The sequence below is a fragment of the Eublepharis macularius genome, chromosome 1, assembly GCF_028583425.1.
Source record: "Eublepharis macularius isolate TG4126 chromosome 1, MPM_Emac_v1.0, whole genome shotgun sequence".
Taxonomy (NCBI): Eukaryota; Metazoa; Chordata; class Lepidosauria; order Squamata; family Eublepharidae; genus Eublepharis; species Eublepharis macularius.
The window spans coordinates 176,955,049-176,971,132 of record NC_072790.1 but is presented as its reverse complement, the minus strand read 5'-3'; the positions used below and the strand labels follow the sequence as shown (position 1 = coordinate 176,971,132).

Below are 16,084 nucleotides of genomic sequence, written 5' to 3'. Positions count from 1 at the left end.
GAATGCTGTATCCCAATGTATTTTTTCTACTTCAGCTATCCAATCAAAATGCAGAGCAGTTTAATGGTGGGTTTTCATTTTCTAATCTCTTTCATGAGACTGAGAAAGTCTGTGCTTTCTCACAACAAAATGTACTATTTCACATCATAAATTGTTTGGCTGCTGCCGCTTTTGGTTAACTTCCCCCTGCACTTATCCCCATGGGAAAGCTATCACAATGCTGTGGCACAAGAAAAACAAAATATTGAGTGTTTTCACTTACATCTGGGCACAAACACAAAGTGCATAGAAAAACTGTGAAGGAAAACACACTCTTGGGATAAAACTACAAAATGCAAATTTCAATTTTAACTATATTTCAGATGCTGGATTATCTATCAGTTCTTATGTTGTGTGCTAATCAATATAAACAAACTACAAGAGTATTTAGGGACTGGTTTTCTATAAGAGCATTCTCTCTCAGTATCTCAAGCAATCAATATAATCTATTTCATTGAAAAGATTATTCAGAAGTTTTCAGTTATTTTGTATTTCAGTAGTATACACATCAGTTCAGTGCTTCATTAAACAGTACAGTAATTATTTAAGAAAGTATGCAGTCAGTGCAACTTTTTACTGCAAAAATGGTTCCAGAAATATTATTCAATAACATACAATTTGAAAGAAAATGTTCTTCTCCAGTCTGATCATAAAAAAAAGATAGACAACACAACATCAGACCAAATAACAATATCAGAACAAAGCACTTGATGTTCTTGGACAAGGAATGTCTACGTTATTACCCAAACACTTTTTTTGACTTAATACTCTCTGAAGAAGATGTCTCATATGCTCTAGGCTTAATACATTTATTAGCAAGACAGATCCTGGCAGAAATTCTTACCAGAATAAGGTCATTCATTAATCAGGCAGAGAATCTGCTACAAGGAATAAAGTAATATATTTGCTGATTGCTACTTAGGGACATACTACATGTTTGTAAAAAAAAATAATTCTATATGGTATCATGAAAATTCACAGGAGATGACTCTTCACCATTCACAACCTATGAACTGAGTATGTGTGCATATACAGGTATGCATGATGTTCCTTCTACCTCAAAATTGGGGTGCAGGGATTGCAGAAATTTAAGGCTTCAGAGGAAAATGATGATGCATTCTAGATTTGGCTCTGAATAGAGACGCTGCTGTATGCATGGATGTTCTGTGCATGTCCAAGTAGTGATTTAGAGTCACATAGAATCAAATGTCTGCCTTCAATCAGTTGATTAACATAGTGTGTGTATAAGCTGGTCAATGGATATGGCCACTAATGTAGTGATGCTTTCTCAGCTGCCATCACTGCTGAAATATCTGGGTCATTGTATCACTATTTACTTTGCATGGAGCTGATCTTGGCTATGTACACTATCCTGATCACCATAATTATTCTCCAAGAATATTTACCACTATATCAACTTGCTACCTAGATACTGTACAGTCCCACCTGAATATAAATATAAGCACAAAAAGTTATTTGTAATGTGTCAATAGCTTTATATTATTTCTTTTTTACAAATATGACTATAGTTTTCTAATTACAACTTTATATTTACAGAAATATACTTCACTGCTCACAGCAATGTTAACAGAAGTTCTGTTCTTTGCTTTGTCAATCTTTCTGCTCTAGGTCACTAACTTTTTAAATTCTAAAACACATTTTAAAATAGCATTAGTGTTGTTCATGACATAGGAGTGTTAAAACACAACAATTCACTGTACGCTTAATTATAAGTAATTATTTATTCAACATTCATCCATATAAATTATTTATTCAACTATTCATCCATATAAATAGCTGTATTTATATGGTGCTAATATATGTTTTAAATGAACGATATGTATTATTTATATTTTTAATGGCTACTGCTGATGAATTGTGTAGTGTATTTTAAATTGTTGTGATCCGCCCTGAGCCCACTTGGTTGGGGAGGTAGGACTATAAATTTAAGTAAATAAATAAATAAATAAATACCTTGCTGAAGCAAGCTTCATTAAACAGATCTTGTCCGACCAACATGGTTTCCTTCTTTGATCGGGGGACGAGCTTACTGGATCGTGGGAACTCTGTCAACATGATTTACCTGGTTTTCAATAAAGCTTTTGATAAGGTCCCCCATGACATTCTAATGGGTAAACTGGAAGACTGCGGACTGGCCTATAGGACAGTTCGGTGGATAGGGAACTGGTTAGAGGACCGCACCCAAAAAGTGGTGGTCAAAGGCGTTTCATCAGATTAGAGGGAGGTGTCCAGTGGGGTGCCACAGGGCTCGGTTTTGGGCCCAGTACTTTTCAATATTTTTATCAATGATCTGGATGAAGGGGTAAACAGGCTACTCATTAAATTTGCTAATGATACCAAATTGGGAGGAGTGGCAAACACTCAAGAAGATAGAGTTAAAATTCAACAAGACCTAAATTCTCTGGAGAAGTGGGCGGTTATGAACAGGATGCAATTCAACATAGATAAGTGCCCAGTATTACTTCTGGGCCACAAAGATATGAAGCACAAATACTGGATGGGGGATACACTTCTGGGTGGTAGTGTATGCGAAAGAGATCTTGGGGTAAGAATGGACTGTAAACTTAATATGAGCAGTCAATGTGATGTGGTGCGAAAAAAGGCAAACTCAGTCTTGGGTTGTATCAAAAGGGCCAGCTCAGGAGGTCATAGTTCCTCTCTATACTGCCCTGGTCAGGCTGCACCTGGAGTACTGTGTGCAGTTCTGGAGGCCTCACTTCATAAAGGATATGGACAAATTGAGAGGGTGCAGAAGAGAGCGACGGGGATGATTAGGGGTCTGCAGACTGAGCCCTACGAGGAAAGACTGAGGGCCTTGGCAATGTTTAGTTTGGAGAAGAGGAGATTGAGGGGGACATGACTGCTTTCTTTAAATATTTGAAAGGCTGTCATTTGGAGGAGGGCAAGGAGCTGTTCCTGTTGGCAGCAGAGGATAGGACCTGAAGCAACAGGCTTAAATTACATGCAGAAAGGTACTGGCTGGATATTAGGAAAAACTTTTTCACAGTCAGAGTAGTTCAAAGGTGGAATCGGCTGCCTAGGGAGGTGGTGAGCTCCCCTTCACTGCCAGTTTTCAGGAAGACATTGGATGAATATTTGTCAGAGATGCTTTAGACTCATCCTGCGTTGGGTAGGGAGTTGGACTAGAAGGTCTGTATGGCCCCTTCCAACTCTGTGATTCTGTGATTAAAGACCCCTGAAAATTAATGGAGGTAGACCTGCAAAACAGATCCCAAAATAATGTTTTTTTAAAAAGGGGGTTACATTTGTAAAGCTCTTCATTATCAGCTGCAACATATTTAGATGAGAATTTTTCATCTAGTTCTCTGCATGCAACAGGAATACTACTAAACTGAAACTGGATGGAAAGATGCCCTCACTGGCTGTTACTAGGCAAACATAACAGCTTAGCCAGTATTCCAGGCATGGTTTCTGGCAATAAAAGGCAGGGGGTGGGGGCAGGGCCCTTTCCAGGGGTGTTTTGGCTTTGAGAGAAGACCCAGGCCCAGAAGCCATGCCCAGAAGCAATGAATGGGAGACTTGATATCACATGACTTCATCCAGGCCTGGCTGTTTGTTACTATTTACAGCAGCCATCGATCAAAGGCAGTGTAGTGTAGTAATTTGAGTTTCAGAGGAGGGCCTAGGAGACCCAGCTTCAAATCATCACTCTGCTGTGGAAGCTCACTGGGTGACTTTGATTCAACAACTGCCCATACATGCTCATTCTCTGTTGTGACCCCTACGCTGAGGTATGACCTGCCTTGTTAGATCAGGAAGGTTCCCACTTTCCTGGCTTTCCACAAACTATGCAAAACTGAATTATTCAGCAGGATTTTTTATGCAAGTAGGAGGGCTGTATGAAAGGAAATGGTTCAAAGAGACGCTTTAGAAAAGGAATACGGACTATGATCTGTAATACTGTGTACTGACTGTTGCTGTAACCTATTGCAATATGGGATATTCCAGCTGTAGTTGACCTACATTATGTATTCCACCTTGTCTCACTGAGAACGTTGGACTATAAATAATGTAAAATAATCTGAGCGACACTACTGTGCACACTAGTGAGCTAAAGCAATATACATTTCACCACTGAGCACATAACAAGAGAAGCTCCAGTGCTGGATCTTACCATTTGGAAAGAGAATTGAAAAGGAAAATATAATTAAACCATTGAGGCCCAGGTCCCCCCTGCCCCAATTTCTGTTATCTATCATTGTTTAAAAAGGGGCATTTTTCTGCTTTGTAACTTGATATGAGCCCATTCTGGTTTCTTACCTGTTTAAAGAAAATAAAAGCAAGACAGTATGTGTACTGCCCTTTCACACAAGATTTCACAGCGCCATTGTACTTCTGAGCAACTTTTCTGCAGTTCCTATCTTGCCCCAAATGATTATCTTTGCCTGGAAGCAGCTCCTACAGCTGTTAATGTGCAGTTAGTGAGGGTATTTTATCACGTGATAATCTAATTTAATAAATCAGAAAATAAGACAATTAAAATCTAAATAGGGACCAAATTAATTTTCTTTACATTATAAATGCAGAACAGTGAAAAAAAAATTATTTGGAACTTGCTTTGATAACAATCACTGTTTGAGGTTAAGCAACCCACCAGCCCTAGGGTTCTTGCAAACAAGTAACTGATGGTTTATGTTCATCAGAGAGACATCAGTCAGCTAAGATGATTTCCCCCATCTGTCTAGCATTTTACAGAACCTGAAAGCACTTTGCAGTACAGGAGAGGAAATTTGCTGGCTCAAGCAATAAACACAAAAAGAAAGATGGTATGTTGTCTGCAGGGCTATGTAGAAACAAAGGAGAAGAAATCTGGGATCAGGGACGGAGAGGCAATTTGGTCACCCTAAGATTTATCTCTCCTCTTTGCATTAAAATAGCTTCATCCATTTGTGTTGCTATCTCCCTAAACAGTTGTCATCCTCCTTTCATTTCTGTTTTTTCCCCCTCATGACCTAGAATTTTTCTATCAAAACTGTACAAGAGGGACCTATCTTTTTGCTTTCATTTAATGATCACTAGCCACATTTCCTGCAGTCTTCAATATTCTCATACAATATCTTCACATCCACAAAGAAGCGAGGGCCTGTTTTCCCAATTTTATGATGGGAAGGAATGTCTCCTCTACAAGCTAAGAGCATTCAGAATATCCTAAAGTTTTAAAACAGCAGTGCATATGTGTTTTGTTACTCTGGCTTTAAAAAAAATCTTCTATGGAGGGGGAAAGGCTTTCTTTCTACAAAATATCATCTACAAAGAGGGAAATCAAGAACATTCATACGCGCTCCTCCCTATCCTTTAAATATCTGTTGGTGCTCTTTTGCAGTAACTGCAGTCCAAGTGCCCGTTTGATCTGCTGCTCACAAAGCAGGACAGAAGTCTATAGGCAGGACCCCACCTTGGATTAAAACTTGCTGCTGGCCTGTGGTCAGTGTAGCGCTTCTAACTTAGTTGAGAATTAAGAAGTAGCAGAGATACAAACTGAATCTAGATCTTCAGTGGAGGTAATCTGCTTCTAGCACCATCTGCAAGCAGCACTACAAATCACCCATCAATAGCTTTTGTTTTGTTAGCTCCAGATTCAGACCAACTCAGGGAATCATGCCTCCAGACAGAAATCCAGCAAAATGATAACAGTGAGGTACACTCTAGTCCTTTGTTTTCATTGTTCAAAAGACATATGCAATTTATTTCCCTGTAACACAAGCTCCAAAAGTTGTTCCGAGGGTAATTTTTTATGACATAAACTTGAATAAAGGCTAAGCCTTTGTTATTAACAAATTCAAATTCAAACTGTGCACTGTACTCAGATACTTGAAATACCTTAAACTTCTAATAACACTGCCCAAAGTAGAGTTCTATGAAATCTCTGGGTAGAAAAAGCATTATAAACCTGAGACAATTTAGGGAGAAGTTGACTTTATCCTCATTTTCATGACTGCCAGGTCAGACATAACATTACATACAAAGGTAATTTTACCAACAAGCAATTATCCATTTTTCTCTACTCATCACTAACTTTTAGATTAACTATTTATTATAGAAGTGATTTGTTTGTTTACTTCTTCTTGCCTGAGAACACTGATCTTAAAATACTGGTGAAATCTACTTCCAAAACAAGAGAGGGATCACAATGTATAAACTAACATTTTGACCCAGTACTGCCTCACATATGCAAAATGTAAACTGGTGTTCTTTTCCACAACTTCTACCCCATCCCAAACACACTATAGGCAGGCAGGAAGATAAGGGGTTGGATCCAGACTAAATTCTCCATCTGCAGAATGGAGTGTTCCTATGCCCCACCCACCCACTGCGGCCCACTGATCTACACAATATGATGCTCCCAGGGGATAGGAGTATCATGAGGAATGACATAAGGGGAAGAGATCTGCAGCAGGGAGGGGAGGGGGAAATCAATAGAAGTTGCCAATTTTGTCCGGATCCAACCCCAGGTCTGCACTTGGGCACATATATATGTTTACATATACAAATCATACCAAATCTGGATTTGCCCAGTCGAAAAAGGAACCACTTACTTATACAGAGTATAACCAAGTTAGGGGCTTTACGTTTAGAAAAGATAAATTTGCTAATCAGTTTCTACATTTACAAAGTCCTCTTAACAGGTGAGAGTGTTTACAAGCACACACCACCACTTTACTTGAATCAGATTTGACTCAGAGACTGATGGATTTCTGTGCTGCTTTTGTAATTTTGTAATTTTTAAATATTTATATTGTATCTATTTGTGGTTTTAAATTTTTCTTAAATGCAAGTTTTATTGGAATGCTATGAAGTGTAATCCGCCCTGAGCCCGTTAGTGAGGGTAGGGCAGAATATAAATTGAAACAAACAAACAAACAAACAAAATCTTGTTAAACCTATAATTTATGCCAATTCAGTATATTAGCAATATAAACACTGAATTATGAGACTGGAATGCAATGGCCATAAAAATAATTATAGGTTATTACTTAATGTCAGCATCTTTCTGCTTCTTATTTAGATCTAACTATTTTATACAAAGGACCATGCCATACATGAGATCTCAGCCTATACCTAATCTCACAAATAATTTCTTCCCCTTCTATATTTACTTAATGATCTCTACTGGCAAACAGCATATATTTTTAAAATGTAGGTGATTAATTTATACCTAGCATTTCCCCCATATTTCTAACAAATGTGTTTTTTTCTGACACAGGTATCATGGCTAACAGATTAGCCACTTATATTAACCACAGATGCAAAACAAAAGGAAAATTTAAACTTCTCACTTCTTTTAAAGAAAGGGCCTCAACTATACAACAGTAGTTCCCATTCTGCAGCACCACTATCTATAATATCTAATTTTAAACATATATAGAAATTATTTTGATTTTTAGTGACACTTTCTGATAAGTGTTGCATAGATTTCATGTCCGAAGTGTTCAAAATCAAGCAGTCAGTTGTCAGTAGTCATATTATGTAAGGCATATGGAATGATTTTTTATTTGTAGTCAATATTGGTAGCAGGTCTAGGCTAAGGAAAGGAAGTTATAGTCTGTTCTCATGCAGAAAATTAAAGGGAGCTGCCTTCTATAAAACCTACTTTTAAACTCCAACATTTCAGATGAAGATTGTTCCCAATCTTGTTCCTTAATATACTTTATTTTGAGAAGTAGGGTTGCCAGCCTCCTGGTGGTGGCTGGAGATCTCCCGGAATTATAACTGGTCTCCAGACCACACAGGTCAGTTCCCCTGGAGAAAATGGCTGCTTTGGAGGGTGGATTCTATGGCATTATACCCCATTGAGGACCCTCCCCTCCCCAAACTCCAATCTTTCCAGGCTCCACCCCCAAAATCTCCAGGAATTTCTCAACCTGGACCTGGCAACCCTATTGAGAAGCCAGGATCTGAACAACATATGACATACCACTTATGAGCCTCTTCTAATTTCTCCAGCATTGGGAAGTAAAGATAAGGGAAATAGCATGGCCACCTGTGTGGCCATTTAGAGCACTAAGGTAAGGAAATACATTGACTCCTCAAAGACTAATTGAAAATGATGGATCTCTCCTTTCATACCAATTAAGTACATTTCAGTACATACCTATTTCCCTTACCAATACTATACAGATTTTGTTAATGCTTCGAAAAGAGATAGCAAAGGAATTCTAACACACTGTGTTAACTACAAGATAATATATGGCATGATACATGTAAGAGGATGCACACAAGGAAAATGAAACCTTCTGATGCTTTGTCCTCCATGAATACAAGAGCTTTTAATATATGGTTTCAGAAGCTTCATTATCCACCATATCAAGTATTCTTGGATGCCCCAGTAAAATGTTTTATGAGCCGATCCAAGCCAGCTAATGTCAACATACAGATTTCAATTTACCATAAACCAAACCCAAAAGGAAATGGTAAGCATGTTGTTCTTTGGCAATAATGTTGAAAGACATTAAAGTGGTGACTCTTAAAATTCCCATTTTATATAAGCCTCAGTTATTTAATAGTTACAGTAAATCAAACCATAAGTCAACTATTTAATTTCAGGCAGAAAAATATCTTAAAATTTTATTGGACTTTTGGTATTCATTTCAGCAGTCATAAAAACATAACTTGTTTGATAAGGCTGTATATATATTTTTTGATTGGATAAACTCAGCATGGTTCCAATCAGTTCTCAGTAATTAGAGCAGTTCTTTCTTTATATGTAGAATTCAAAAGATGTAGAATGAGAAAGCATTTAACTTCCAAAGGCCTTACCTTGTTGGATCTCTACAAATTTTAAGGATACAATGCAATAAAAAACCCTCACACCATGAAGTTGCTCCATGTTCTTTTCTCAGTGAGAAACCATCCTAGAATTATTTTCATACAATACAAGGAAATAATGGCACCAGTAGTTCCATCCAATTCTTAATTTCAATTCTAAAAACCTTGGCTCCACTGTTTACAAAGATCATTATCCAAATTTTCATTCGCAAAGCATATATTTCTACACACATTATTCAATCACTAATACATTAACAGTGTAATCCTAAACAGAGTTACTCCATTGATTTCAATGGGCTTAGACTAGGGTTGCCAGCTCCATGTTGGGAAATTCCTGAAGATCTGGGGGGTGAAACCTGGAGAAACCTGGAGAAAGTGGGGTTTGGGGAGGGAAAGGACCTTGGCATGGCATAATTCCAGAGAGTCCACCCCCAAAAGTAGCTATTTTCTCCAGGTGAACTGATCTCTGTGGCCTGGAGATCAATTGTAATTCCGGGAGATCTCCCACCACTACCTGGAGGCTGGCAGCCCTAGCTTAGACTGGAGTAACTCTGCTAAGGATTGTCATCAAACCAGTCCTCCACCCCCATCTTCCTTTTCTTCCTTCCTGGTTAAGTTTTTTGTCTTTTTAAAAAACATCCGTTTCATATTAATATATTGACATTATTAATATTATCAATATATAATATTGATATAATATATCATATTGATATAATATAAACTTAATATCAATGTTAATATATTAATAATAATATTAATTAATTGTTAATACATTGCATTAACAGATGCAGCAGATTTTTTGAATTCTCAGCTTTCATTTTTAAAAAAGTAAGTCTCTAGCTCCTTCCGTTGCAGAGGAAGTCCTTATATCTTCGCTAGGGAAGGAGCTAGAGATTTACTTTTTAAAAAATGGAAGCTGGGAATTCAGATAATCTGCTGTATCTGTTAGTACAATGGCAGGTCAATGTATCAATATGAAAATGATGTTTTTTAAAAATTGCAAAAGTCCTGGTGGCCCAGGGAGGGGAGGTGGCTACTTCTGGCACCAAAAAAGAAGTGTGGTTTGAAAAGCAAGTCGTTACTGCTGCTCCGGGCTCCATCCCAACAGAGTTTGGTTTGCCCACACCAGTGCTGGCCTCTACCTCCTGGTTCTGGGCAGGGCTCTCTGGTTTGGATCACATGGGTGGGGAGACTTAAGTACAGGTAGCGGACCTCCTCCCCTTTTAGGCTTCCCTATGCAAAGCCTTTAAAAAGTGCTCATTTTGTCTTTTTCTTTTTTTAAAAAAAATCAGTCCTTATAGAGAATGCATAAAAAATAAAAAGGAAGAAGGTGCTGTGACATCACCAGTGATGCCACCAATGACAATAGCACCTTCACTTGAAAATTCTGATTATTTAAGGTACATGTAGAATAAAATAACCTAACTCCACAACTACAAAAATGCTGAGGGAGGGCAGACATGCAGAAGAACCATACCCAAACTTATTCCCAAGCTTGGGGATTGACTGAAAAGAAAATCTGAAATAAGTTGAGTGTGCAGAAAAGCTGCCCTTCCTTTCTCTCTCTTTCTCTTTCTCACACACACACTCAAACATTCCTTCATCTCTTCTATTGGTTTTCAACTTCATCTCTTCAATTAGTTTCCAACAGTCATACTGTTAGCTGTCAGACCCCCCCCCCTCCTTCCACTGAGGGACAGTTTATAGATTTGTATATCATAAACACCCTTCCTTACATAGCATAAGTGCAAAACATTGCCTGGCCTGAAATAAAACAAAATGGAGCCTGGTAGAAGCCTGGAAAATATTTTAGAAGGAGAATCAGAGTAGCTAAAGACCCCCCTCCATGCCCCCAGAGAGACACATGACTAAGTACAATTAGGTCTCCCAAGAAACTCCTGATCTCATCCATGCCCTGCCTCACTTCCCCTCTCCCATTTACCCTATTCACCAAACTTGGTAGCTTTTCCTATCAGATTCTCAAAGGGTCATTCAAGCACCATTTACACCTATTGCCCACTTCAGGTAGACCCACTGAGCCTCTCCCAACTCAATGTTTTGGGGTGAAGACATCAGCTTGCCCCAGGGAACATTTTGCCCTATATCTGGACTCCCTAACCACCAGTGCATGTGTCTCTCTGGATCCATACATACACCCCTAAATCCATTTGGGCCTCCTCTTCTTCTCCGTGAAATGCTGGTGGTTTTGCTGCTGCCTCCATATACCTCTATCTTCAAGACTGATAACGATAGCTTTCACCCAAACTGTTTTTTCCCCTTTTCCTCCCTGATTGCCTCTTAATTAGCCTCATACATGTGCCATGTATCATTTTTGTGTGTTTGCCTTTTTATTTCTCTTTTAATAAAAACATTTCCAGTTGAACATCTGGCTGATTCATTTCAAGAGTTCTCTTAAGGGAATAATCCTCGTAAACATAGGTGGAGAATCCCAGTTACCCCCTCTTGCTTGTCAGCTAATTCTTCCAACTAATTAGGAGATTGCCTATTTGGGTAACAGAATGGAATTTTTCCTTCTTTCAGGTAAGGCTCAAATCTTTGTTGAGCTCTGCATAACTGGGCAAAGGAGGTAACTGCCCCCCTCTTTTCTCCCCAAAATACATTTTAATCCAGTCACTTTAGTTAATATCGATCTACGCAAAAATTCTTACATAGGCTTCCTTTACAGCTGGTTTGTTAATTCAGTGCCAAATTTAAAACAGTTAATCTTTGGTTTTATTTCAAATCGTATATTAATCATGTTGAAAACTGTTGAATGTCTGTAAATCTGCTAAAAGTTTATATACATGCTGATATTAGACATTTTATTTCTATCGAGATGTAGTATGTTGAAATACAAAGCAAAAAAAATGTAATACAGATGTAAATTTAGAAAAAGAATTAAAATGTAGTAGATAGTCACAACTCATTGTGTCAGATTTCAGTCTTACCAGATGTTTTCTAGTACTAAAAGTTTTCTGTCACTGAAACCAAGGCTTTAAAAATAATTGGCTATCATCTTAGGAATATTACTGTGTTTTGCTCCAGGGAAAACATCTCTCAATTCCAGTGAATACCTCAATTCAAATTATTACACTAAGTAAATCAGAAAAGAAGTCTATTTTACCTTGAGAAGATAAGTAGGGATGTTGCTGAAGTCCACTGGCAATTTCAAAAGAAAACGAGCTGAAAATTCACCAGTCTGTCAGGAAAAATGAGAAGGGAACCTTTAGTAAGCATTAATACTGTACAGCATTAGTAGATATCAGGATCATAAATTAAATCTCTTAAAGTTCATATTGAACAGGATAATGCTTTCATAACATTCTGAAGAGCCTACTCCAGTAATGAGTGAAATTCAATAAACATTTACAGTTTAACAAATAGTATTCGAAAAGGATCTTACCTCTGCGAGGGCAAAGCCCATACAGAAAATGCATTTGGACACAGCACAGACAAAAAAAAGATAATATTAGTCTACACTATGTCCAGTTGTGGCTTGCGAGAGCTCAGGAGAACTGAGAGAAGGGGGTTGCTCCTCCTTTATGGTCACATGCCCATTTAGGCGGGAAAATGGGTTTCTATGTGACCTAGGAGAAGCGGTTCCTAGTGGAGCTCTAATTAAGCTAAACAAGTTTTTCTCCATCAGCAGGCCTACGCACGCACAGTCCCAATGTGGGACTGCACGGAAGAACATAGATGAACTGTGGTCTTCCTAGTCCTAGACTAGCCACTACACTATACTGGCACCATTCTAAGGCATTTTTCATGCCCTAACCCATATCTAAATAGATTGAAGGACTATGAGAGATGACATTTCTGTCCTAACCAGGCAACTAGGAATATAAACAATATAAAAGAAAATTATAAAGGCAACTCAACTGAGGTATTTCGCAATGGCTCAAACAAATTTCTAGTTAGGCCTCAACTAATGGTCTCCCATTGGGGGCAGGGGAGCCCCTGCTCTCGCCCTCCCCCCCCCCCACTCTCCTGGCCAGAGATGGGGAAAGGAGGGGGAACAAGCCTCCTGGGCATGCTCCTGAGGTGGTACGATGATGTCAGTCCCAGGAGTGACATTGTCATGGTGCCCCAAGAGTGCTTTGTAGCAGGCCAATTTGGGTCCCAAACAGGCTGAATCGGGCCCATCTGGGGTCCAAATGGGCCTGATGAGAAGCATGCACTCACTCCCAGGCTTGCACAATAATGTCACTTCCCAGGAGTGACATCATCATGCAGGCCTGGGAGTGCATGCACATAAAGTGATAGGGAATTTTTTTATAGTAGTACTCTGCTGTCAGTTATAAATTTCCCTACTACCACTTATTTAAATATAATCCAACACGCCAACCACAGTGATACAAAGAAATATAGTTTTATTATTTCCAAATAATGATAATATGCATATTCTCTCTCTCGCTCATATGCATAAAGAAGAGTTATATTAGAGAATCTTGTATACCTTAGCACTAATTGTTTACAGAATAAAAGATCAAAAAGGGTAATACAAACATTTCTTCAGAATTACATTTTCCCAGAATACATGGCACCAGACAAGCTTGAGTGACAGGTCAGTCATACAACCATTTCAAAACCTGGAACCATACTTTTGTTATGGGTTCAAGGCACTTCTGGGAAGCAGATCTTCAAAGGCTAAAATTTTAGTTATGAAATGAAAACAAAAAGACATTTACAGTTGTCGAAAACCTTCTCACTTGCTATGAGTTCAGGTTGACCTGCAGCTTAATCGCTTAGCAGAGAAGGGGAAGGAAGTTGCCACTAAAGCACACTTGTCTTCTGTGTTCATGCCTCACTTAAATGAATGCTCACATGGATTCTAGAAGAGGGGTCCAATAAAAATTCCTTAACACAAAGCACACATGAGGAACAAGAAAAAAGTGAGTGCCAGGCCCCCTCTCTTGCCAGGAGGGTAGGGAACCTGGCAATCCTAGCCTCAACAGAAGCTCCCCCATCACCAAAAATAAAAAAGAAAGAAAAACATTTATGTGTAAAGAATCTGTGGCATAACTCTGAAACTGCTTTCTAATGTTTATTATCCCATAAACATGACAAACACTACCATATATCCAATCCACAATTACTTTTCTTGGAGAGAGTAGGATGTGAAGCGCTAGAAGGCTTGCACTTCAATGCTTATCTTTTAAAGTGATTTACAAGCAAGTACTGTTGATGCTTTCTCCGCACCTTTTCTTCCTTTAGAAGGACAAGAAAAAGAGAAGGGAGTAATCAGCATCTTTCAAGGGGTGGATTTGGCCTAGTTGCTGATCCTTACACGCAGTCATTTGGAATCTGACAGCAAACTTCTACTCCCTTAACATAGTAGAAGTTGGACTTTTCACTTTCATCTCTAGCTAGTATGATATGATATGGCATGCCATGATCCTTAATTTCACAATACAGTTCTAGATATAGCTGCTTATCTAGAAATCATGGTCAAGTAAGGTGATGCAGCAGAGGAGGAAGTGGAAGGCAAGGAAGGTAAATTGAGGATATAACGTTTATTGTAAGAGACACACCTAACACAAATAACTTCTTCAAAGTAAAGGCCAGCACTACCATAAAGAAGGAATCTCTACCATTATTTTACTCTGCTAGTACACTTGCAACAGCTTACCCAGTTATTTTTTTTGCCAGCATAGATTTCCATGTTCTCTCCATACTGTGGCTCTTCAAGTAATGTTTGATATTCAAACATGAGGCGAGAGCTCTCACGTAATCGGCTGCACTGGAACTGGTGATACTGTTGCACAAGTTCTTTCACAACAAGCAGGAGGCATTCAGGGTTTGAGGGATTCCATGAGGACAAGTTCTGCATAACAATGAGGAGGATCAAATTAATCCACAAAATCAGGAGAAGCAATGTGAGTTCAGTAGTCAGGTGGTGAGTCTGCCCATTAAACTAAACCATATGGATGGGATTATATTTGTTTACACATTTATCAAATAATGTGTTAACTTGCTTGAACTCTGCAAAACAGATTGTAACGTGGCATCTGGTTTATACCTAACCTAGACTCAGTTCATATAAACATAGCCAGGTATACCTGAAAAATGTTTCTTAACATGTCAAAGCAGAGAGTTTCGACCAGGGCTAAGAGAAACCAGTTGCTCAGCCCCATCCTCCCTGGTCTGCTTGAAGCATTATAAGAACTTTAGGCTTGGGGAAAGGACTGTGATCCACTTGATCAATGTTATGTGAGATTTTAGTGTTCTTTATTGTGTTGTAATTAGAGATAGGCACGAACAGCAATACGAACAAAAAAAAGCCACGAACAGCCCAATCTGCTGTTCGCGAACAAGCTGTTCATGAGGCCCCGTTCTAAACAAACAGGTAGTCGTTGCAAGCCTTGTTCGTTGCTGTTTGTCTTGCTGTTCGTCAAGCCAGTCTGGCAACTGCAATCAATTCCCTTGGCAACTTAGGCAGGGATTGTCTTAACTCTGTTTGAACTCCTGCTGTTGCCCTGGAAACCCCAATCTAAGCCCAAATTAGCTTGTGTAGATCTCCAAATTTGTTAAAACAAGGGAGCAAAGACGAGGGCGGAGGGGGCTCCCAGCTCTGACTTTGCAGACAATGGAGAGGGAGACAGTTGCTGTTGGCATTTTGATAGAGAGAGTGCATTGGAGCTTGAATTTTCTTTGTATGTGGTGGGATGGGGATCTACCCCTTCAAGTTCCAGGGCTGCTGCCAGGCTCTGGGCCAAGCTATTATTTATTATTGTTACCTTTCCTGCTGCCTGCTCAGGTAAGGTTTCTGGGAGTGGTGCAGTAGGGATCTTGACCAAACTTGGATGATGGCTGCAAGAGAGTCTGCTGGCCCCCACAAACAGCCAACCACAAACATGTTCGTGAACACGGCCATGTTTGTGGTTGTTCGTGAGTCCCTGTTCGTGGATGGCAATGAACAATGAACATCATGTTCATTTTTTTTCTGTTCATGCCCATCTCTAGTTGTAATGTCTGTTTTAATGCAAGCCTCCTGAGGTCCTACTTTGCAGAAGAAAGGTGGGATAAGAGCATTTAAAAATAAAAAGCGCATAAAAGAGCATAAGGACACCACAGAAATCCAAAAGGAATAAAGCAAAATTCAGAACTAGAGTCATATGCTCTAGTATTTGGAAACAAATAAAAATGTTTTTCAATGTAGCACAGGACAAAGCCCATAATTACTATATTTACTGGGGGAAAGGGAAGCTTTTAGAAGAGCATAGATCCGATTTACTCA

General features: G+C 39.0%; 1 protein-coding gene across 4 annotated transcripts in view; it reads right to left on the bottom strand.

Moving 5' to 3' along the window:
* BABAM2 (BRISC and BRCA1 A complex member 2) overlaps window positions 1-16,084 on the bottom strand; it is a 232,233-nt gene that overhangs the window by 169,568 nt on the left and 46,581 nt on the right. For all 4 annotated transcript variants that reach the window (XM_054992039.1, XM_054992068.1, XM_054992059.1 and 1 more), the window contains exons 5-6: window positions 14,477-14,671; window positions 11,972-12,046 (exon numbers count right to left, since the gene is read on the bottom strand). In XM_054992039.1, coding sequence (XP_054848014.1) covers window positions 11,972-12,046; window positions 14,477-14,671 — 270 coding nt within the window. The remainder of the gene's footprint in view (window positions 1-11,971; window positions 12,047-14,476; window positions 14,672-16,084) is intronic.